Genomic DNA, 25,798 nt, shown 5'->3' with positions numbered 1-25,798 from the left:
TTTTTTGTTGGTACATAAGCATTCTTCCATCTCCTCATCCATGGATGCATGGAGAATTAGAACTTAAGAGGGGCATGAGTACTTCCTCTGATATACCCATCCCACTCTTACTTGTTAGCCAGGTTGCATGAAGGTGGGGAGAGAGCCATGCATTTCCGCTTGGGTGACAAATAAATGCATCTGCCATATAACTATCTGTGCTAACTCCCAGGGTGGATGCTTACCCTATTAAAATGGAGCTCAGTAGTGTTAAGTTGTCTGGACCTGACAAATCATTTTTAACAGAAGCCAGGTTAATCAGAAGATGAAAGAGGGGAATGTGGGGTGCTGGTAGGAGTAAATGATTGAGAAGCTCAATAATAGAGGGGGAAACCCAGCCAGATGGGTGGGGTATAAATAATAAAATTATTGTTATGATGATTATAAGCAGATGGAGGCACTGACAGTATGGTAGGAAAGTATCCGCACATTTATTTATTTATTACCTTTACCTGTAACTGCACATTTTCTCTCATGGTCCTTCTTAAGCAAGAATATATTTTTGAAAATTTCTCTTCTATTCTTAAATGAAAGTCCACATTCATTTAAAGAGAAGGTGCCAGACTCTCTTCTGTAACTGGATTTTGATTCGTGTTTGATGGTTCACGCTCAAACCATTTGACTGGTTAACAGCCACGTAACATTTACATCTAATCATTTGTACATAAATTGCACCATGTTAAGAGCAAATTAATGGCATTTCAAAATAAAACATTGAGATTTGCTGTGTGCATATGCTGATCAGCGATTCTTTGGCTATTCATCCAGGCCATGGAAAGTGTGACTGTGGAAAGTGCAAATGTGAGGACGGTTGGTATGGTGATGCCTGCCAATACCCAACGACCTGCAACCTTACGCGGAAGAAAAGTAACGAAATGTGCAAGAATTCACAAGATAACATCTGCTCAAACGCAGGTGAGGTTTAATTTTGCTTTGTTTTGATGGATCGATGCAGGGGTAAACTGGAGACGCATGGATGATCTGTTATGTGAGTTTGAATTATATGGATTAACTCAAAGAGGGGTTTAAAGGAAATGTGCAAGAACTGGAATATTTTGAGAATCCAGCATAAATGAATAGCACGAATAATTAATTCCCAGTTAACATGCACCGTGGGTTGGATGCAGCTGAAGATTGCACTGATACTTTGCTTTGTTGCAATTAAATTTGGGCCATCTGGAATTTCTGTGTTGCATCAGAGCTATATCCTTTGTAGAGATAGTGATGGTCCAGATCTGATTATTAGACTGTAGAAAAAGTGATGTCTGGTGGGGAGTACTAAACCTATTGTGGAGGTTTGGAATGAAATGTCCAGTTCTAGAGCCACAAAGTTCTATAAACAATGACCCAGGCTTACCTTGAGACCACTAGGCCCTTGTGCACCTGTGACAATGTCATTGGGGGCATGATGGCCTTCAGTCTTGTAATGCTCCTTTTGACATGTATGTGGCTCTCGATACCACAACCACCCCTCACATGTCTTAGCGTGGAGCGTCCAGCTCCATTTTGAGGGCTCTACTCCAGCACATCCCATTGTTATAAATGAAATAAATAATAATTTAATATCTTGCAGACATGGATAAGGCCATGAAATCATGCTGCATTCGAAGGGATTAGAATAGATTGCCTTTGACATTCCTTCTTCCACTCTGACTTATCCATGTTGTCTTTGTTTCTGGTTCTAACAGGAACTTGTCATTGTGGCCGATGTAAATGTGACAATTTAGAAGGAAATGGATTGATCCATGGTAAATATTGTGAGTGTGATGACCGAGAATGCATAGATGAAGAAACAGGAGAGATGTGTACAGGTAAGTGTATTTACGGAGATGGAGAATTATTGCAAGTGTTAATCAAATAATATTGATGTGGCATTTGGGGGGGAATTTTTGCATGAAAGGGCTGCACTCCAACATTATCCATGATGATTGCATTCGATCAAAGCCACCATTTTCAATGGGATTTAATCACATGTACTTTTAGGCAGATTGGAGCCCAGGTAGTGAATTCTGAAGCTAAGCTCTACCATTTCTCTGTTGCCAAAGGAGGCACAAGCTTTCAATTTTTATTTTGTTTGCAGAGTTTCTGCCACATGAAGAAACTTTTTGATAGTAGCAGTGGTTGTGAATAATGAGAGGAATGCATTTTAGGAAGCAGGAACCTTTTAAGACACCTTGTGTTAGGCAGATGTAAGATTAGCAGTTACAGAGAATAGAGGGAGTATGATGCTGCTTTAAGCCAATAGGTAGCATGAATATTACTCCACAGAGACAATTTGAGGGTTACAACAGTGAAAATTAGTATATTGGTAGGCTCCAGTCCACATATCACGACAGTATGAACACTTACTCCATTCCCTGTGGTAATTATTTCGAAGAGGTTTATAGCTGCAGAGGACTCAACAGAAAGCAGCAACAGTCCAGTCCATTCCTTCACTAGCAGGAGTAACTTATCTTAATACAATAAATGGGATTTTACACAGTCTTAAATCATGGGTGTGCACGATCTTGGGCTCCATGATCACTGCAGATGGTGACAGCAGTCACGAAAATAAAAGATGCCTGCTTCTTGGGAGAAAAGCAATGACAAACCTAGACAGCATCTTAAAAAGCAGAGGCATCACCTTGCCAACAAAGGTCCATATAGTTAAAGCTATGGTTTTCTCAGTAGTGATGTATGGAAGTGAGAGCTGGACCGTAAAGAAGGCTGATCGCCGAAGAATTGAAGCTTTTGAATTATGGTGCTGAAGGAGACTCTTGAGAGTCCCATGGACTGCAAGAAGATCAAACCTATCCATTCTGAAGGAAATCAGCCCTGAGTGCTCACTGGAAGGACAGATCGTGAAGCTGAGGCTCCAATACTTTGGCCACCTCATGAGAAGGGAAGACTCCCTGGAAAAGACCCTGATGTTGGGAAAGATTGAGGGCACAAGGAGAAGGGGACGACAGAGGACGAGATAGTTGGATAGTGTTCTCAAAGCTACAGACATGAGTTTGACCAAGCTGCGGGAGGCAGTGGAAGACAGGAGTGCCTGGCGTGCTCTGGTCCATGGGGTTATGAAGAGTTGGACATGACTAAACAACAACAACAACAACAACAACAACAACAACAACAACAACAAATGCATGATAGTGTAGGATTGGGCTTTTTTCTGCTACTACTTTGGTACATTTGCCTCAAGAACAAAATTTGAGAAGGAGATAAATTCATTGCCGATAAATAGATAGTTCCAGAAAAGAGTAAAAAAGGAAAACCAACCAGGTTATTAAGAGAGTAATTCTCTACTTGAATTATGCTGGAGGGAAAGAACTGTGTCCTCTGCACACCCAATCCAGTAGTAGAGGTGGAAACACACAGCTTGAAAACTCTCCAAATAGCAGAAAAATACTCAACATGCTCCCAATATGCTTCTCAAGTTGAGTTGGTGAGACACCCACATGGTGGTGAGCCAGTCTATGCAGACTGTACTGGGTGTGTGTCTATCATTGATTCACCCAGCTGTTGTTTTTTAAAAAATGATTGGCATAAAGTAAAATTTACATGATTTCATCTCTTAATATCTGTTGCATGCTTGGGGAGTCTGACGATACCCAGTGCTAGTAAGGAAGTCCTTAATAGCTTTGCAAAGAAGACAGAACTTCTCCCTCCTTTGCACTCTGCTAGGCTTGGCCGTATCTTAATAACAATAATAAAAATTCTGAACAAATATACTCTTACGCATGCTCAGCCATCTACATTTCATGATTTTCTGTAAAAATGTTCTTACGTGTCCATGTGGTAAGTCAGACTCTCCTCCCCCAGCATTAACCAGTGCTTAGATGTAGGCCGGCATTTATTGCAAGTTTCAGAAGAATATTAGGCGATTGTCCTAATGACTTTATTGTATATAGACTCATTCATCAGAAATAAAGCAGGCCCTCCAGAATGCTAGAAAACAGTGAAACGATGCTGAGATTTCTGCCGAGGTTATTACGAGACCAATAATAAAATTGCTCCCGTCCGTGGTGGCTATTAGTTTTATGAATCCTCATTCAAAATCTTCTTAAAAATGAACTGAACAATATATATTTTTATAAAGACTATCTTTCTTCACTGTCAACATTTTGTCTTGGGTTAAGGCCATGGAAAGTGTTACTGTGGAAACTGTTACTGCGAGGCTGGTTGGCATGGCGATAAATGTGAACTTCAGTGTGACATTACCCCATGGGAGATCAAGAGGAGGTGCACATCTCCAGATGGCAAAATCTGCAGCAACAGAGGTGTGCCATTCATGTACTGTTCTACATATGTAGATCTCTTGGAGCTAGACTTTAGTTTGTTGTTGTTTCAATTAATATTTTGCATTGATCTAAGATTACATGGTATGGTGAAAACTCACCTGTTGTTAGAAAAGTGTGGGCTACGTTGAACCCCTGAAGCCAAATCTGTTTATTTTATATCATACTTCTATACCATCCTTCACATATTCCAGCAAAACAGAGTATTAAAATAAAATATAGGGAATAATGCCAAGAAATATCAATGGCACGAGTGGAGTACAGCACACTGTCTTTACGTTCACATGCAAACAAACAAACCTTTATTGTCCTTTATTGTAATTATTTATTTTAACCCATAATCTAGGGAACATGTGGCTCCCAAGGTGTGATCAAACTACAAATTTCATCATCCCTGACCATTGAGCATGCTGACTGGGCCTGAATCTACACTCGCCTGTTTAACGTTATTTCCCCCTATTAGAATGTTAGATGTGTCATTCTAAAATGTCACAGGGCATACTTGTAAATTAAAACAAATGAAAATTATCCCCGACAAATGAAAGTTATACCCAGCCATACCATTTTTGAAAGCGCTTTTTCTCTCCTTGCTGCTGGTTCCTTTGTTTCTCTGCTTCGCCCATTTTAATTCTTTCTCCCTCCTTCTGGGTCCTTGGTTATCTACCCCTCGAATGCCATTGGAGGGGGTTCAGAGTTTGAATGCAGTAAAACAAAAGAAAAAGGAAAAACACTTAGAATATATGAACAGTGTTTCAGTGATAGAGCAGCATAAAATGATTAAAAATGAAACGGCAAGGTAATAACACATTATGAACGTAAAAAGTAGGACAGCATGTGTCCATCCATGTTCTCAAAACCATTCCTTAACCCTTCTTTAATGTTAAAAGCCATGAGTGTAGATTCTGTTGGATCAATCCATCAACCTCTGATGATTTTGAAGGATTGGGTCCGGCATCACTTTCGGTGTGTGTGTGTGTGTGTGTGTGTGTGTGTGACAGTATCCATACTCAGCAGAGTTACATCTCAACGCAGCTCCTTCCTTGGAAGCGTCTTCAGGGCTGAAGGTACACACAGTAGGCAATAAACACTCATGGGCGCCATAAAGATTTAGTCAAGTGTGGAAGTTTACTTGACTGGCGTAAAAGCATATTGGTAGCAAATAAATATAGACGGGCACGATCCAGTATACCTGAAGGAGCGTCTCCACCCCCATCGTTCTGCCTGGACACTGAGGTCCTGTGCTGAGGGCCTTCTGGTGGTTCGCTCCCTGCGAGAAGCCAAGTTACAGGGAACCAGGCGGAGGGCCTTCTCGGTAGTGGCACCCACCCTGTGGAACACCCTCCCACCAGATGTCAAAGAGAAAAACAACTACCAGACTTTTAGAAGACATCTGGAGGCAGCCCTGTTTAGGGAAGCTTTTAATGTTTAATAGATTATTGTATTTTAATATTCTGTTGGAAGCTGCCCAGAGTGGCTGGGGAAACCCAGCCAGATGGGCGGGGTATAAATAATAAATTATTATTATTATTATTATTCACCACTTCCATGGTCAAGGCATGCTTCGAGTCCAACAAAAGTCCAAGACTCTTTCTCTGCTTCTCTCACCACAAGGCACAAGTAAGAGACTCACAGCAAGTTACAAGTTACTCAGAACCGTTGTTATCAGTACTTCCTGTCACACTGAGCATGTCCAAAGAACAGTTCCCACAGAAAATGTCCTTGCATAAACAAAACAATCTTGGCCTTCTGCTGCTTCTTGAAACTTCTTCTCTGAGAACAGTGAAATGGTTGGCTAGCACCCTGCTTGAGGATGGGGCAAGGATGTTTGAATGGTTGTCTGGGTGTGTCTGTTATTCTCCACCAGTAATTTCAGTGCTCAGTTTTCAGCAATGAAACAATAATTTCAGTACTGTTTAGGATGAGCAGTGTTTCATGAATGTGTCTGTATTCATTAACAATGATGCCTGCTTTCACTCAGCAAATATTTAAAAGATCAGCTGTTGTTCCTCTGGCTGTGGTCCAGAGCTATTACAGTAAAGCAAAAGTGCAGATCTCAAAATCCATCTCTTTAGTACATCTCCACTGACAAAGCTCTGCCAAATTAGGAGCATCTAATTATCCTGAGAGCATTTAGAAAACTCTCTCATCTTAATTACAGAGCAATTGAAAGTCTGGTTGAAATATAGAAATAATAGAAGCTCATTTCATTTTAGTTTAACAGTGAGGGTTTTTTTAAAAAAATATAAAATAATAAAAAGCCATTGCAGCCCCGGAAACAATGAACCAATAAATGTTATCTGTCAGATTAGATGTTTTACTCATGTGGTAGCAAATGATGTCAATAAGAAATTTAAATTTAAATCACAACATATTTTTTTTGGCAATGTTCATCAGTTTACATGAAGCATTGCAAATGACAATTGATTCTGTCAAGTAACTTATTTGTGGTAGGTAGTCTGTGAAATCTGATCTTTGGATAATTATTGCAAGAGCAAAAAGCTTCCTTTGTACTAACTTTCCCCCAGCCTGGTACATTTCAGATGCTTTTGACCTAAATCACTTCATCACATACAAAGAATGTTCCACAGGCTGCATTTTTTATGGTAGCGCCTATGCTAGCACCTGCAATATTTCTTCAGATGGGAGGGGTTTGGGGTGAGCGGGGATCATAGCTGTCAATGTTTCCCTTTTTTAAAGGGAAATTCCCTTATTCCGAATAGGATTTTCCCTTAAAAAAGGGGAAAAGTTGACTGCTATGGCGGGGATGAGGTGCAGCACCATTTACTTGGAGGAGAGAGGTATCAGCAGAGATGGGGGAACACCAGAACTTTCAGAAATAGCAAAAACAAATCTTTAGTAGGGGAAAACCCTTAGGTGGGGGAAATTGTTAAACAGCCAGGTAGGGACCCAGCATGCTCACTGGGGATGGAATGCTGATTCACTGGTGGGGTGGGGGTGGAATGGAGTGTCTGGAATACTGAGCAAGGGCACTCTATAGTTCAACTTTCTGTTGCAGGTCCCACTTTCTCCATATCTCTATGCCATTTGAACAGCATGACATAAAGTTAATCAATTGGTCAAAATAAATGGGTTACCTGACGTTCATCCGTTTGAAACTGGCCCTATGATGAAAAATCCTAGGTGAGCAGGAAAGAGGTGGTATCTATCACCTCCCAACAGAAGCCAAAATACCTGAAAAGTCTAGACATATACAAGCGCATTTACATACTCACAACCCTATAACAACTGACGCATTGCTTTCTAGGCACCATTTCCCATGCTGCCACATGGTGATGAGCAAGTTCTCATCTGCTGGTCTCCTAACACATTGAAGAAGGCAGACTTTCAAAATGAGTTGACCATGCTACAAGGTAGCTTTGAAAAATGCAGCTAAACGTTCAACAGCTATAGAACATCAAAACCTTCTGTTCCTTTAATTTATCTTAACAGTCTCTGTTCTAAGCTATTGCTTTTGTTGTTCAGCTAATCCCTTTTCTCCTTAGGTACCTGCATATGTGGTGAATGCACATGTCATGATGTTGACCCAACTGGAGACTGGGGAGATATTCATGGAGACACCTGCGAGTGTGATGAACGAAATTGCAAGGGAGTCTATGACAGATACTCAGATGATTTCTGTTCAGGTAAGAGCAATATTTGAAACAAATGTGAAGAATTCAATATGGCTATATTGGATCCAGTTGTATCCAAACAAAGCCAAAATGCTGCTTCATGATCTTGGAAACTATCATTGTGAGATCTTTAGATGTGTCCAAAATATAGAGTGTGTGCTCCACATTCACACTTTCAAAATGTTCTGTATGAATATTGTATCTTTTTTCCTTCTGCCACATATACAAATCACCCATGTGGGTGGTTCCTTTCCCCTTGACCACATAAATGTGCTGATGTTTCTGTTCCGGGCTTGCATCCTCACTCCCACTGAATCAGCCTGCGGTGCTGGTTGTGTAGACATTGTGATAAAACAATCCTGAATGCAATCTTTTCACAAAGCTTACCCCTTTGAGAAATGTATTTCATCTGTTTAATTGATGGGATGAGACTGCAGATAAGTAAACCCCATATGTCTAGATGAAGCATTTGGGGATCGTAAAAAGCCAATTTGCAGATAAGTACCTCCCTGAAACTAAACAGAAATACCTGTGGTTATTTTAAAGACTTCATTCACCAAGAGCAGGGAGTAGCTTGCTGCTACTACTTTACCTTACAGAGAAGGCAGCATTCTCTAGAGATTTCCATTTCTCTAGAATTTCATTTCAGTGCCCTTCATCTCACTGAGTAGCGTCTTTAAAACAGCTTTATCAGTTAGTGCATAACAGGATGACTGTCTCCTAAAAAATTCTCCAGTAGGAAAGAGTACTCCACCCACCCCCACAGGCCAGGGTACCACAGGAGTTGAGAAACTGAAACACGTCTTTTATGGACAAGCTTTGCTGTGATGCCACCTTGTGATTTCATGCATGGTTGTCTTTATGTGGCTTGATTCCCTCTGAAGTAGAACCACATGGTTTATATATATGCAGAGGAGCGAGGCAGGGAGCTATTTGTGTTGTAGTAAGTATGCGGGTGGCGCTGTGGGTAAAACCTCAGTGCCTAGGACTTGCTGATCGTAAGGTCGGCGGTTCGAATTCCCGTGGCGGGGTGAGCTCCCGTCTTTCGGTCCCAGCTCCTGCCCACCTAGCAGTTCGAAAGCACCCCTAAGTGCAAGTAGATAGATAGGTACCGCTTTATAGCGGGAAGGTAAACGGCGTTTCCGTGTGCGGCACTGGTGCTGGCTCGCCAGTTGCAGCTTCGTCACGCTGGCCACGTGACCCGGAAGTGTCTTTGGACGGCGCCAGCTCCCGGCCTCTTGAGTGAGATGAGCGTACAACCCTAGAGTCGGTCACGACTGGCCCGTACGGGCAGGGGTACCTTTACCTTTTTAAGTACATTCTATATCCCGTCTTTCTGCATGCAGCACATAATTAAACTACAGAATCTGCTTCCACAAGAGATAATGATGGTCACCAACTTGGATGGTTGTAAAAGCAGATTAGACAAATGCATGGAGGATATAAGACTATCAGTACCCACTAGCAACAATGGTAATGTTCTATCTCCACTGTCCGAGGCAGCATACCTTTGTGCACCAATTGCTTGGAATTACAGGTGGGAGGCAGGTTGTTGCACTAATGTTCTGCTTTCTCATAGCCATCTGGTTGGCCACTGTGAGAACAGAATGCTGGACTAGATGAGCGTTTGTCTTGATCCAGGAGGGCTGTTCTTAATGTTCCTCATGGAAGTCAAAGCAGTGTTACTTAGGGTTCCCAGGCTGTCTCCCACCCAGGCAGTGGCTGGAGTCAGACTTGCCAAATTACCAGTAGATTCAGCAAGGTGAGCTTAGATCAGTGGTTCTCAAAGGGTGTGGTGTGCCACATTGGTGTGGCAGGAGAGGATAAGAAGTGTGGCAAGCTTCAAGGACAACCAAAGAAACATTTAAATATCTCACTGTAGTATAGTGTGTGTGTGTGTGTGTGTGTGTGTGTGTGTGTGTGTATATATATATATATATATATATATTATTATTATTATTACTTGGATAAAGGTAAAGGTAAAGGGACCCCTGACCATTAGGTCCAGTCGTGACCGACTCTGGGGTTGCACGCTCATCTCGCTCTATAGGCCGAGGGAGCCGGCGTTTGTCCGCAGACAACTTCCAGGTCATGTGGCCAGCATGACTAAGCCGCTTCTGGTGAACCAAAGCAGCACACGGAAACACCGTTTACCTTCCCGCCGGAGCGGTACCTATTTATCTACTTGCACTTTGACATGCTTTTGAACTGCTAGGTTGGCAGGAGCAGGGACCAAACAACGGGAGCTCACCCCGTCGCAGGGATTTGAACCGCTGACCTTCTGATTGGCAAGTCCTAGGCTCTGTGGTTTAACCCACAGCGCCACCTGCGTCCCTATTACTTGGATACACAACCAGAAACAGTATTCCTACTCAGTCTGATGAACTTCTAGGTGCTAACCACCGATGGGCAAGTTCAGGGTCCCTGGTCTCCCTCTTATTTTTCTTTACCTCTACTCCTTTCAACTAAAGTAGGATACATGGCTACCCTAAACTGAAATTATGTATTTTCCTTTCGCTCTTAAGGTCATGGACAGTGTAACTGTGGAAGATGCGATTGTAAGCAAGGATGGACAGGGAAGAAATGTGAGCATCCACTTTCTTGTCTCATGTCGGCAGAAGAGAGCGCTGGAAAATGTCAAGGGAGCTCACATTTGCCTTGCTCTGGAAGAGGTAGGTGGCTTGGTTTGATTTGTCTGGTTTTGGGGGAGATTTAGATTTTTCTATTTAGTTGAGTTGCTACTTGGAATGGAGAGATGTTAAATTCCACCAAGCGTGTAAAGCGGTTCACATTTCACATATCTGTCTTAGGTTATTGTAATGGTTCTAGGGGTTGCTCGTGCGTAAGCTTGTCCCAACCTCTGGCTGGGTTGCCTGAGTGAACCTTTCCTGTCCAGGCAGCCACTCGCCCGTGACTGTCTCAATCGCTGGCAGAATCCGTCAGTGGGCGTTTCTTAAACTTCTTCCAGCAAAGAAGCTCTTTGACGCCAAGTCTCCTCCTACTCTCCCTGCGCGGAAGCCTTCTGCGCAAGGAGGGCGTAGGCAGCGGAGGACCCTTCCTCTCCCCGCTGGTCCCCGGCAAGGAGTCATGGGACCGCCTCGCCGATTCCCCCATCTGCCCCCCTTCACCACTGGAGCTACGTTGATTCTCCTCCCCAGAAGACGGGCTGCCTCTCCCACTCCCGGGACGCTCTCTGGGATCCCTTTGGAGCTTGCTCTCTCCCTCGGACACTGATGGCAGTTCCCTGACAGTTATGTTCAAAGAGCAGCTTCCAGCACTGCTAGATGTTCAGTTGGCACTAAATGGGACCAAAAAAAGCAGAAAAACCGGATACAAATTTGAGCTACCCATCATTTAGATTTTGCCTCTTGCTGGTTCTTGCTAACCTACCTGTAGTAGGAATCAGCATAGGCCTGATGTGACTTGTGGATGTTAAAGGTACTGAATCAGCCAACCTGATGCCTAAAAGTTCCCCCATCTGAAAATGCTGATGATTGTTCCATAATTCAGGAGCTTTCTTCATGTTGCCATACTATTTTTTAATACATGAATTACTCTAGCGGTTCTAAGTAAGAAATATGTATGAAATTGATAAATAGCTTTTTTCCCCTCTGACTTGTTATGCTCAGCTAGTGTTGGTGCGTTGTTATTTTTCTGCCACATATAGTAAGCAGCTCCACCTTCCCCACTCAGGTGTTACAGAACGCTGTCTCTTAATTAACAGCAAAATGAGCCCTGAGGACTCAAGAGCAAGTTTTCTGCTAAAGTACACCGTTAGTTGTCAGCTCCATCTTCTTCATATGGGTTGCCTTCAGGCCCAGCATCAGTACTTGGTCCCCTTGGGCAGTGCCGAAAGGCCTGAACAGAGGCCCCCAGCTCTGACACTCGCCCTGAACTCTTCAAATCAGCCAGCTGGGTCTTTGAGTGTCCATTTCAATTTCCCATTTGCCCCAGAGTGGCATTACATCAGGTGCTCCAGTGCATTGTGGGAAATTAAAATGGCAGGTCTTAGACATCTTTGAACCTACTGCTCAGGTAAACCTGAGAAGGTCCAGCAGTGTGAAGAGGATCCCACCACAGCTCAGTTTGCTCAGGGCCTCCTCAAACTTGGAGCCCATCCCTGATTACCATACATGGATTATTAAGTCATTGAAAGGCTGTTTATGGGTGCAACCTAGCATGCGTTGCTTATGACCCTTCCCTCCATGGAGGGAATACCAGACCCACTCCCAACCTTTCTGTATCGGAACAGGAAGGACAGAAGCGGGGTTGTATTGTAAGTGTGCTTGGCTGAAATTTTGGTTAAAACCCTCACCGCAACTGGGATTCCCGATCGTTCCTGATTGCAGGAAGGAGTTTAAGCATGTTCAGCTGAGAACACTTACAATTTCCTTCACTGTGGGAAGGTCAAGAGTGTTGGGGGGATGGGAGTGTTGCACTTATTCCGTGACCTCTCCACGGAGATAACATTAGAACACCTGAAGAGGGCTTCTATATATATCTCCACCTATATTTTAAAGCCATGGTGCACAATTCAGTACAGGGTTGAATATGCTTAATACCCCTGCTGCTCTGATTTCCATGTAGACCTAACCATGCTTGATTCTGTACTGGATTGCAGCCATACATTGACATTACCCTGTCATACTGATGAAGACTGCACCGGGGGGGAAAGTATTCTTTGAGAACAATAATTTTTTTGTCATTGTCCACTCAAATAATATCTCCACATGATGCACCACTTTGTTATTGGCATTTTGTAGGAAATCATCTTAACTAAGAATCCATATTTCACTCTATTATGGAAAATGAAGGGTAACAGATCAGTATTTTCAACCTTAGGTGTTTCAGGGTGGATCATTTTCTCAGTGTTCTCTTTTTGTAACAAAACATGATGGAGGTTCTTTGCTATTCATTGCTAGGGTGTGTTGTCTGCTTCGCATGAGAAGATTTCTGATCTTGCAAAACTCTTATGTATGCAAATATCTCTCCCAGGAGTTTTTCCTGAGGTTGAGGGCTTTTTTTAATACCTTCTTTGACATAATTTTCTCTAAACTGAAGAGGCCATAACCTCAATTGGTGTAAATGACTATAAATCATGATTAGAGAGATGTTGTTAGATGACCACTATTTGTTACAGTGAAAGGATAATTAGCTTAAGTTTGTTTGATCAACCTTTCTCAAAATAAGAGGCATTGCAAAGCTGTTGATATTAGTTATGTGGAGTTCTTAGAAGCTGTAGCCCCGAAGGGAAGTAATTAATTTCTACAGAATGGCAATCATGTCCAAGGTAATCCTGAAATGCCCTTTGAAATAATGGATATCTTACTAAACAAGGCATATTGATCCTCTTCTTCTTGTTGTTGTTAGCGTCTCTGTTCCATACTTACCTGGTGGTTGTTTTTTTTAAGACTTGCCTTTTCAAATTGAAAAAGCAATTGAGAATGAAATGGATTCTTTTCATTTTAATTTATGGAATTATAAGGGGAGTTTTTAAAAGATTATCAGATGGGAATGGAGAGATAAATGAACAAAGTTCTTATTCTTTTTTTAGTTTTGGTTATTAGCACAGGTTTTTTAACTATTGACATCTAATAGTGTCCATCTGTCAGTAGGACTAAGCAATGGGATTTCCCTACCTTTCCACCCCCTTCTCCCCACCCCCCAAAAAATCTGATCTTGAGAACTGTGAGACCCTCTGGAGCAGCTTGTGTTGGTGCAGGGAGCTGCAGAAGGGAGAGAGGAAGAAGAGTCTGCTTGTGTAACATTCGATGTCACACAACAATCCTCATTTCTTCTTCCATCCTCCCACACTTGTGTCCTTTGCCTCTCCTCTTTCCAGTCTACTTTTAAATATACCAGTAAGGATAATAGATAGATTTTGCAGGAGAAGGAGAACAGGAGGTGTAAGAGTAAAACAATGGTTTTGGTGTGTGTGTGTGTGTGTGTGTGTGTGTGTGTGTGTAAGACAGAGAGATACTCCAGATTTATTGCTGAAATTAACACAATTCACTCCATCCTCTAGCATGGTCCAAGTGGCTTCTAAATCACACATAGTTCCAAGAACCTGCTTTGAAGGTACTGGTAATTGAAGTAATGAATGTTTTTCTTACTCAAGCATTTGCACAGGGAAAAGCTAGCATAGCTCTTGAACTATTGCATCTGACCTTACATGTCATTTAATTTGTGATGGGCTCTTTCACTATTATCGTCCACAATAACCAGGAGTCAAGCAAAGGTTACGGTCTATTTGCCAAATTTAGCTCCGCTGCTTTTGACATTTGCTTATATATCCTTTGCCTCCAGCTACCTGTCTCCTGCAGGAACTTTAAATTAGCAGCTGTTTTTTTTATCAAGTTTTCTTCTTATTATTGCTGAACAGATTGCTTGAATCTCAGTCAAAACCCTCAGATGTTATCTGTTTTATGGCTACTACTGAATCCCTCCACCTCTGCCTGCGATAGTATCTCGACTGATTGAATCCTGTCTTCCACAAAGTTGGCTAGCCTCTAAAACAGGGGTCGGGAACTTGTGATGTTACACATATTGCCAGAATACAACTCCCATTATCTCTACCACTTGCCCCAGAGTGGCCTGTTTAACTCAGTCAGATGAGCAAGGTACAAGTAATAAATTATTATGATGCTTATGCTAACTGGGGCTGATGGAGGTTGGAGTCCATCCATATCTGGAGCAGTGGTGGAACTTGGGGTTTCAAATTTTGGTGGCGTCCCTGCCTGAGGGACCAAACCAGTTTTGCTCCCATAAATCAGCCTCTGTTTGGCGGGCCACAGGTTCTCCAACTCTACTCTAAAATTTATTCCTTTTTAATATAAAACATCACATTGAGAATTAATTTAAAGCTGCTGTCTTTTTTTATTTGTGAAAATGATACTAGAACATTATTCTTGCCTTGCTAGGTGGTGAAGGTTTCATATGGAAATATAGTGCAGTCTGGGGTCCAGTTTTACATGATGTGGGAATGACATGGCTGCCATTCTCCCATGACTCCACCCCATGCTAAGTGGCATGATTACGCAAATCATAATATGTATTGATTAAGTCATTAATTTAGTTTATTAATTAACCATGCTGCTTGCCTCTTGCTTTGCAGGGAGAAATGTGAGCACATTAGATACATCCCATGGTATTAAAAATAATAAAAAGCATTTGGGGATGTGTGGAAAACATGCTAATAATGTGAGGAACTAGATCAGGGGTGACGTTAGCATAGCTTCTCCTTCATGATGTTTCTCAAAGCTTCTATGAAGCAATCATATGCTACTATCCTTCTTGGGAAACATGGAGGCAGGATGGAAGAGGAAAGGATCTGGTTTTCTCTGATCTCCCTTCTCTCTGCACACCCAGAAAATCTGATCCTTTGGATTGATGGATGCTCCAGAACAGTGCAGAAGTTGGCAAAGGAGACTGCAGTGGGAAGAGGGAACTGGATTAGCAGACACATTTACTGGATTAAAAGGAATCCCTGTGGGAGGGATGGAATCACTGGATTTCCCCCTATATTCTTACGGGAGGAAGCTGTAAGGAAGCAGGAAGCCCGCTGGTCCCATGACTGTCAATAACAACCCATTGAGGCTGAGGGTGCGTGGGGGGAGAGAATGACCAGCAAACCCTATTCAATCGAAGTCAGTTTTAATTTAATTAATTACCCTTTCTGGAAAGGAAACTAGAGCTGGACTTGTAGGGCAAAGGCAGTCAGTGACTTAAAAATAACAATTCCTGAGTATTATGAATAAGTTTCCATTGGATAAATAAGTGTGAAATCAAAATGGAGCATTTCCTGCCTTCAGCAGCTTCACAGTGGATTATTGGTTTCCCCCCAAATGCTTCATTACAGTGAGTAAGATCAGTGAGGGGAATGGGAGTTGCCCTGCCTACTGCATCAAAGCTTCCTAATGCCATGCAAAATATATTGTTTGGCACAGGATCTGTACCCGATGAGAGCACGACATTATAGTTGTTGCAGCATTAAATTAATGTTGTCATACATCAGTCTTCTTCATTGTCACAGCACAGTGAGCAAAGGAAACTCTTCAATTATAGTATATATATATCTACAAGGAGGAAGGGCTGACTGTCATCCAGCTCTGTACAAATTTGATTGCTGTCTTTTCCGTTGTCTCCGTCCCCCAAAAACCTTTCCAGAGATTTTGTTCCTTCATAACTATATGTGTATAATGGAAAGCCAAAGAGTGGGGGGATGGAGCTGTCATACCAGGCAGCAAGAATGGCATAAGAATCTATATTGGAGCCCACAGAAAAGTCCCAAAGCAATGAACAAGGATTTGTGTTCATTAGGACTCTTCCGTATGAACTGATTAGTGCTGGCGAAACTGATCCCAAGAACTGCTGGTTTTAACATTTTACAAGGGAAAGTAGTAGCCAGTGGTCCTTTCCACTAGCGTGCTTTGCTGCAGCCTGAGGACAAAAGTAAACATGCAGTTAAATGCATGAATGAAATTAAGATACTGTATTTTTCGCTCTATAACACGCACCCGACCATAACACGCACGTAGTTTTTAGAGGAGGAAAATCCGTAGGCATGCCACCCGTAGGCATTCCCTCCATAACACGCACAGACATTTCCCCTTACTTTTTAGGAGGAAAAAAGTGAGTGTTATGGTGCAAAAAATACGGTACTTCTCCCTCCCCTTATGTGAATTGCAGATTAGAGGAGCCTGCACAATACTCAGTGGGGAGACAGAGTTTAACCCTTTCTTTCTTTCTTTCTTTCTTTCTTTCTTTCTTTCTTTCTTTCTTTCTTTCCTTCCTTCCTTCCTTCCTTCCTTCCTTCCTTCCTTCCTTCCAAAATTTGATCCTTTGTTCAGACAACATCTTCCATAGCTAAGCCAGCAAATCTCACTGGGAGCTGCTCAGGTACCTTATTGGCCTGGCCATTTGGTAATTCATTGCTTCCACTTTTCCAATCTCCAGCAGAACAAGATGTCATATTGGGGGGAAGAAGCCATGGCCTCCAAGCAGGAGCACTGACCCCTAAGGAACCCACTCTCCCAGCCTCTGCACCTGAGGAGTTCATCTTGTCACCATCTCGATCCTCAGACTGAGAAAGTTGTGCAACAACTGTCCTCAGAGTAAAAGGACTGCTACCCAAAAGCCACCACCATTGGAATCAACTCTTGCCATTATCAGGCAGTCTTACAAATTACTTAATTACAAAAGGCTTTGCCCCACCCCACTCCCCAGCAGAGCAAGCACCCCAAACTAAGTTGCAGCCGTGTTTAATACTCAGTCCAGAGTTCTTTGCTACTGAATCAACATTTGAGCCTGCTTGTATATGAGCTATCAGACTGGGCTCTACTTGGAGCTGTCCATGGTCCTGTCTAGAGTTAAGGTAAAGGTAAAGGGACCCCTGACCTTTAGGTCCAGTCGTGGCCGACTCTGGGGTTGCGGCGCTCATCTCACTTTACTGGCCGAGGGAGCCGGCATACAGCTTCCGGGTCATGTGGCCAGCATGACTAAGCTGCTTCTGGCGAAACAGAGCAGTGCACGGAAACGCCGTTTACCTTCCCACCGGAGCGGTACCTATTTATCTACTTACACTTTGACGTGCTTTCAAACTGCTAGGTTGGCAGGAGCAGGGACCGAGCAACGGGAGCAACGGGATTCGAACCGCCGGCCTTCTGATCAGCAAGTCCTAGGCTCTGTGGTTTAACCCACAGCACCACCCGCGTCCTAACACTTATCTAAGCCTGTTGGGACCACTATAGGTTAGGGAAAGGTTATATTCTCCTCCACTACAAGGCTCTGACACTGGTCAGGCCCTGCACCACTGCTATTTACATATTTTTTAAAGTACACATTAATTGCACTCATGAAACGAACATCACATCTGGTTTGGCTCTCAGATCTCTTCGTACCAGGAACAGCATCTAATCGAATTGTCCGCAAAGTGCACTCTCCTTTCCATCTTAAGAGCTCTTCCTTGTGCTTTCATCATGCATCTCTCTCTTTCCATTTTCTTGGTTTTTGCTTATAATTCAGCCTGGAGAAAACTATAGCTAAAGCCAACTCAATATTTTGTGATTTTTAAAAGTGATTATGTGCCACTGTTGCTAGTTGAATTCCAACCCCTCCCCCCGTGACCCAAGTTGGCTCCCTAAATCTGTTGAAGGAGCATTAGCATAGTCTTCTTGGGTAATCGATCTGAATTTCTTTAAGTTGAATCGCATTTGTTTAACTTGTTGGTTTTTTGGGTTGCTGTTTTTATTTACGCAGAAATGACAAACAATTTAAAGCATGCATTAAGCTGAGGAATTATTTGAGCAAATCGCAAAAAGTTAAGAGCAGGTCACATTCATTTTCCTTTCCAATTAGACAGTGGACATTATTTGGTACTGTACTCAGTATTTCAGGTGTGCCACTTCCTTCTTTAAGATGAATGGAAGAATCAATGCTGCATGGACCAGCATAGTCCTGCTTCCAATATGGCGGCTTAATTTTCCCCACCTCTTTTATTAATGTTTCTGGCCTCCAGCATACAGGTCAGTAATACTGTATCTGTGTCGTTATTAAAAAGAGTTGCAGGAAAAGTCAGCATCAAGGGAGAAAGTCTGTATCTCACAATACTGGGAAAATGGGAGTTTTGTGAAGGGTGGGGGATAAGATGATGCATACCTACAGTAATGTGGAATACATTATATTTTTGTGCAGTGCCTCTGGAATGGCACAGAAAGCAATTTAGTGTTGCAGATTCTATATTGAGCACAATATTATATCTTGAGTTAATGTTCCTTTGATGTACTGTGGTGTTCTCTTTGAAAAATTGTGGGGGGGGGGGTTTGTTTTTTTCCGTTTTGGTAAAGACTACCTACACTTTGCAACAGGCTCCCCTCTTTGGGAATATTTCCCATTGTGAAATTGCTGTAATTGACGTAATTGCCATTCCCTAATCAAAGAACAGGGTGACACTAATGTGTTGTGAAGACTCCCTCTGAATCCTTTGTGTAGATTGTCTTTCCTGTTTGATTGGGTAGAGGAGAGCCCAAGAGAGCATTGACAGATGGCAGGTACTTCCAGAATCTTGTTGAAAACGCTACTTTAAACCCTTTATACAAATATATTTGAGACAGCCTGTAGATTTTATTTTATTTATTTATTTTACAAAATCTTGTACTCTGGAAGTTTGCACTATGAAATGTGAGTCTGCATTACATTCAGTAAGTAGTATGTGGGTGCCTCTGTGACTGTCTGCTCCCCTGATACTAATAGGAATATGTGAAATTTCAGCTTTCATAAGTGCTTGACTAGCTTGTACCTCTCGAGGTCAAAATGCACTTTGACCACCTCATCTGTTCAGATTACAAAACTACTTTAGAACATTGACTTTCCTCTGGCAATTTTTCACTATGAGGGCACTCCAGTTTTTCCTCCTCAGTTTTCTATTGTTCTTTTCCAACCATGGCTGTTGAGCATACTCAGACCTCATTGGGCATTTATTTTTGGAGGCTTTCATCCAGTTTTCTTCTTTTTAAGGGGGGGGGGGTGATACTTTTGCAAGCCTCCAGCTCTTCCCAATTTCTTCTTTCTTGGTGGCTCTATTTGGCTCCATTTGTGTCAGCACTCCTCACTTGAGTTCGATATTAGAAAGAGTACAGTGGTACCTCGGGTTACATACGCTTCAGGTCACATACGCCTCAGGTTACAGACTCCGCTAACCCAGAAATAGTACCTCGGGTTAAGAACTTTGCTTCAGGATGAGAACAGAAATTGTGTTCCGGCGGTGCAGTGGCAGCAGGAGGCCCCATTAGCTAAAGTGGTGCTTCACGTTAAGAACAGTTTCAGGTTAAGAACAGACCTCCGGAATGAATTAAGTACTTAACCCGAGGTACCACTGTAATGAACAACGACAGTCTTTTCACTTGGTCCTGAGTATGCACTTCTGATTCACGTATATTTGTTATTAAATTTAGCATTGGCTTGATGTTATTTTTGCACATGATAGATGCTGAGAAATTTGCTTCTGTCTTTCTGTGACCTCTGCTGTTGATTCATTACCAATTCCAACATGAAATGTCATTGATTATCAGGTGGTTGATATTTGCAGTGAATAATAATGTGGGTCATCCTGTTCTCTAGGCCATGATAGATTGAATCCCCACACTGGCTTACTTTCATTAGTGACAGGTGACTAATCTGCAGTGGTGATCTTAAAGGTAATGTTGCTGCCAAAAATAGACATCCTTTCTTCCACTTCCTGAATATTTAGTGAACTTTGTGTGGCCACTAGCAGAGCCCATGATGTTCCATGCAATGCTATACATTGCTCCAAAAGGAAGGTTTGCATAAAGTAGCCAAAGACAAAAGAACAATGCCACACAAATTATTTCATTAAAACTTGATTCATTTTCTTTTAAAATTTAAAATGTGGTTCTTAATCAAAAATGTCACATCTTTCTGTCCTTCACATATGCCCATCTCTGCCTTGTGTAAAACCTGAAAATACTGTGTTTCAGGAGCTAATGTTGGTTCTGCTTTATAATGCTGATTAATTTACCTAAAGAAATGAGGGACGGGGTGGGGAGAAATAATGAGTCTATCACTCTATGTTACATTGTATTGTCAATTTACCAGCATCCTATTTAGAGATATAATCGGATTTCATTTGTAAATTTTATTCAGGTATCTGTATAAAATTATTAGTTCATAATAAATCACAACCTGAGCTACAAGGAAAAGATTTTATTTAGTGTATTATTATATGTTAATTATTATTTTAAAGTTAAGGAGTTCACTTTTTCAGTTTAACTGCTGACTTTTTAAAGTGTTACAGTCAGAAATAGTGCGTCCTTATTGAAGAAAACTGATCATTTTCATTTTACCATTTGTTATCTATGTGATAATTGGAAAAAAGAATTTGAATTTAAAAAACTGAACACACCACACCAAATGCAGTGCTTAATGACATTGGGGTTAGTTTTTTTGGGTTGTTGTTTTAACACACAGTAAGATTTCCTAGAGAAGGCACATTTCTCAAGATAAGGGAAGAAGATGAACAGCTTATCCCTTGCCAAGGTCTAAAACTGTTGGTATCTAAAATGTGGAAGTCAATCCATAACATTTTATAGTAAGCAGCAATAATTAATAGGTAATAATAGTCACATAACACCAATGATAATCATAAGCATAACATCATCTGGTTTTGAACAAGAGCCAAGTTTGCTTTTATTCATCCATTCACTTGTTCTATAAATCTATGATTAATGGTGGCTTTATTTATTGATCAATTAAATGTATATCTCATGCCTTCAAAGCAGCCCAGGGCGGCTAACATGTCAATAGTAAAACACTACAATTGAGCACCATTAAAGAGTGCTCAAAACAAGAAGAGGAGCAGGGAAACCCTGAAGGGACTTACAGTAATTTGCAGCCCTATACAGTGGTGCCCCGCAAGACGAATGCCTCGGAAGACGAAAAACTCGCAAGACGAAAGGGTTTTGCGGTTTTTGAGGTGCTTCGTAAGACGAATTTCCCTATGGGCTTGCTTCGCAAGACGAAACGTCTTGCGAGTTTGTTTCCTTTTGAAGCGGGAACCTACAGGGAGTGAGCGAGGGAGCAACCTACCTTTTCCAGAGGGATCCTCTTCTGGAGAGGGCACAGAGGAGGCAGGTGGGCTGGGATCCAGCGGATCTGGCTGGGTCTCTGCACTGCTGCCGCCTCTGCCTCTCTCTCGCTCTCTCTCTCCCCCTCCCCACGTGGCTGCTCCATTTTGCCCTAACTGCGCGAAGGCAGGAGGAGGAGGGACAAAGGAGGAGGAGGAGGAGGAGGCATCCACTGCGTTTGGGCCGCCGCAAAGGCGCCTTTGCGGGGGTGGGAAGAAGCCGGGAGCAGCTGCCGAGACTGTGGGGAGCCCGGCGGCGTGGTGCAAGGTAACGGGGGGAGCAAGGGAGAGTCCGCGCCGGGCGCTTTGTGCGTCCGCCCTCGGTTCCTGGGCTTGAACTTCCTTTGGCACCTTGTGGAGAGAGAGGGAGAGGAGCGGGCTGGGGCTTTGATGTGGGACGCGGTTTGGCGGAGCGAAGACGCGGCAAGGCTTGGCGACAGAGGACGGGGGGCTGTTTTCGTGGGGAGGTGGGAGGGGGTGTCTTTGCCTCTTCCCGGCAACAGATCCTCCAGGCTGGGGAAACTCCTCCTGCTGGGGAGCGACCCGCTTTGTGCTTTGCCCGCTATCCCATTATAATACAGTACCAGGGTGCATCCGTGCTTCGCAAGACGAAAAAATCCGCAAGATGAAGAAACTCGCAGAACGGATTAATTTCATCTTGCTAGGCACCACTGTACACAGTTACAGTGGATGCTTGGGTTGCAAACGTGATCCATGCGGGAAGCATGTTCACAACCCGCAGCATTCGCAACCCACAGCACCGCGTCTGCGCATGTGTGGGTCGTGATCCAGTGCTTCTGCGCATGTGCAAAGCACAGTTTAGTGCTTCTGCGCAAGCGCCGAAACCCGGAAGTAACCCATTCTGGTACTTCCAGGTTCAGCGCGGTGCGCAATCCAAAAACGCACAACCTGAAGCATCTGTAACCCGAGGTATGACTGTACCTTGGATTGGCAGGGTTTATTTCTGAGTAAGCATTCATAGGATTATACTGTAAATGTGTTTTACTAGGAAACTTAAGGCCTATGCAATTGTTTAAAATACCTCCTGAGTAGCCAGTCAATGAATGACTCCTCTGTATTGTTTCTTAGTGTCTTTATGTTGCTTTCTGCCACCCAGTTATTTTGCGAGAGGGCAGTACCTATGCATTTAAAAATAAATGATAAAATTATAAACGAGATAGGTTTGGTTGCGCTCATAGCACAAGCCAATGCACTTAACACCAAAGCATAGTGATGTGTGAGCTGGGAATTCTAGGTATATTTCAGAGAATGCTGAGGTTTCCCTTGATGAAATATTTGACGCCCAAGCCCCCTTTTTTGAAACAGTCCACATCTGTAGATTGCACATTGTCAGGGAACTGCCATCGGCTCAGGGGTGAGAGGGGAAATGCCGGATGGATTACAGAGAGCCCCCAAAGATCGGAAGCAGCACCTCCTCAGCAGAGGAGAGTAACCACGCCTCCAGTGGAGAGGAGCTTCAGGGCTCAGAGGAGGCGAGGCGGTGCCAGGACACCTTGCCTGGGCAAAGCGGGGAGGAGAGAGATCCTCCGTTACCCACACCCTCCTTGCGCAGTAGGCTTCCGTGCAGAGAGGGGAAGCGCAGACTGGGCATCAAGAAACTACTCTGCTGGGGAAGGTTTAAGGACCGCCCACTCTCAGATTCTGCCAGTGAATGAGCGAGCCACGGAAGAGTGGCACTCTGCATGGTGAAGGTTTTTTTGGCACCAGTAACAAGGCTTTACAGCCGACCAGGGAGGCATTTGCCTGATTGCTCTCGAGCAACCCCCTGATACCATTACACACATCATGTAAGAAAGTGGCCTAGAGCACATATCCGAAGGCATATCCATCTTATAAGTTTCCTTTTAGAGCAAGGTTGGAGAGATAGCATAATCGTCCTTAAGCGGCAAGCTGCTGTCATCCATCATAATTCTTCAATCAAGTTCACTCAGGCTCTCAGCAGTGGATGGTGTGATAGGGCACCACCATTTACCAGTTGGCTGTATTGCTGCTGCTTACCAGGAGCTAGATGGAGAGAGATGAGGCAGCGTTGAGGTCGATACAGTGCAGACTCACTGGCAGGAGCACCAGATTGGCTTCACTGGTGCATTTACACCACAGCAATCCCACTACCACCACCTGGTAAGCAGCAGCAACATGACCATCTGGAAGTTCGGTGAGTGAAGGTGCCCCATTACTACAGGCTCTCAAAAATCGCTATGATTTCCATTTTGACCTGGTTTTGGAGTTTGCATTTTAAGGACTGGCCCCCGGGCCCATAATTTCTGGGAGATTTTAATATATTTTTCTAAGCAACAGCTTGCTAAAATCAAATGGATGCATTAAAAATGTTTACACAGGTGGCTAAAGTCAAGCTTTCTTAAAATGGAAACGCCTCTTTGATTTAAGACACTTTGTCATTGACACATTTGAGTTGTTTGGTAGTACTGTATGTTCCTGTCTCTCAAACATGTTTGAGTAACCTCAGTTACTCTTTATGCAAACTATAGCTTACAATATAAACAAAAGTATTTTGCAAGCCATGACAATTTTTTCATTTTAACCAATTATATGTTGTGGTTTGTTTTGTTGTTTTTTTAAAAAAATGAATTAGGTGTTTCTCTTTCAAAAATGAATATTGATCTTTCAGGACAATAAATCTTATTCTTCATCACGGAGAGTAATTTAGTATCTGTAGCTGGCACATCTGTTAGCCAGATGTTGAATGCACACATGCCCGAGGTACAATTTTGTATGGTATAAAGTCACAGAGGAAATGTAGACTTGGACGTAACTCACTCAGAATGAGGAAGGCATTTGTGGTGTCATGGTCTGTTGATGACTTTTTCAACTCCACACCAAGAAGCAGAATTTAGCACGCTGAATGCAAATGCATTCCTCCTTTTCCATGTAACCCACTTCATGTGATGTTGTTGGACAGTATCCAACAAAGTAGTTCCATTAGTGCAAGGGTTTATGGCTGTGTAATGGGACTCCCCTCCTTCTAGTATTGCCTACTCTGACTGGCAGAGACTACCCTGGGTATTTTCTATCAGCTTCTACTTGTGACCTTTTGCCTGCAAGTAATGTGCTCTCCACAGAGCAGTGCCCTCTCTCAAGTCCATTTCTTTTATGCTATTGATTTTTAAAGCATACTAGATGATCCTCATGGGATGCAGGTGGCGCTGTGGGTTAAACCACAGAGCCTAGGACTTGCCGATCAGAAGGTCGGCGGTTCGAATCCCCGCGACAGGGTGAGCTCCCGTTGCTCGGTCCCTGCTCCTGCCAACCTAGCAGTTCGAAAGCACATCGAAGTGCAAGTAGATAAATAGGTACCACTCCGGCGGGAAGGTAAACTGCGTTTATGTGCTGCTCTGGTTTGCCAGAAGCGGCTTAGTCATGCTGGCCACATGACCCGGAAGCTGTATGCCAGCTCCCTTGGCCAGTAAAGCGAGATGAGCACCGCAACCCCAGAGTCGGTCACGACTTGACCTAATGGTCAGGGGTCTCTTTACCTTTACCTTAGATGATCCTCAGGGTCCCTTCCAACTCTACAATTCTAGGATTCTTTAATGAAGTTTTTAATGAAGTTTTATTTTATAATTTTTTGGGTGCTCTCGTCAACAAATGAGATACAAATCCAACGCAAGTTACGCAAGAGGGAACCTTCAGCTCAGGCTAGGATGACTCATGGAAGACAAGGTTACCAGTGGGCGCTAGTCATGATAGCTGTGTGTTACCTCCAGTACTGGATGTGGTGTGTTTCTGAATACCAGCTGTTGGGGAGCCCAAGTGGGTAGAGAGCTGCTGCTGTCACTGGTTTCCCACTGGCATCTCATCGGCCACTGTAGGAACTAGTTGTTGGACTAGATGGGCCTTTGGCCTGATCCAGCAGGGCTCTTCTCATGTTCTCGTGAGGATAGAGACAAAGGGCAGCTTTAGATGCAATGAAAAGCAGCTGAATGAGAAAGTTTAATATCCACAGTTGGCTGCCGGTGCTTATTAGCAATGCCCAAAGGAGGAACTTGCGTAGTAATATTAAATTGGCTATATTCTTAGCAGCAACCCACAGAACCTTGCTATGCCAGGTTGCTTTGGGAAATTACTTATGAACACTTTCAGTCATTCACAGGAGTCATAAGTATATTTGCCTGGGTTAGGGATCTCATTCAGTTCAGACAATAAGCAACGCTTGCAGATCTGCTCATTTG

General features: G+C 43.1%; 1 protein-coding gene across 1 annotated transcript in view; it reads left to right on the top strand.

Annotated features, from left to right (window-relative positions):
* ITGBL1 (integrin subunit beta like 1) overlaps positions 1 to 25,798 on the top strand; it is a 145,310-nt gene that overhangs the window by 64,583 nt on the left and 54,929 nt on the right. Inside the window, exons 3-7 of the mRNA XM_081003140.1 lie at positions 808 to 954; positions 1,728 to 1,850; positions 4,158 to 4,298; positions 7,820 to 7,960; positions 10,474 to 10,620. Of these exons, the coding sequence (XP_080859266.1) occupies positions 808 to 954; positions 1,728 to 1,850; positions 4,158 to 4,298; positions 7,820 to 7,960; positions 10,474 to 10,620 (699 nt within the window). The remainder of the gene's footprint in view (positions 1 to 807; positions 955 to 1,727; positions 1,851 to 4,157; positions 4,299 to 7,819; positions 7,961 to 10,473; positions 10,621 to 25,798) is intronic.

Source organism: Podarcis pityusensis, assembly GCF_964106645.2.
Source record: "Podarcis pityusensis genome assembly, chromosome: 4".
In the NCBI taxonomy this organism is placed as follows: Eukaryota; Metazoa; Chordata; class Lepidosauria; order Squamata; family Lacertidae; genus Podarcis; species Podarcis pityusensis.
Note: the sequence above shows the minus strand (reverse complement) of the source record. Positions and strands in the feature narration are given on the sequence as shown.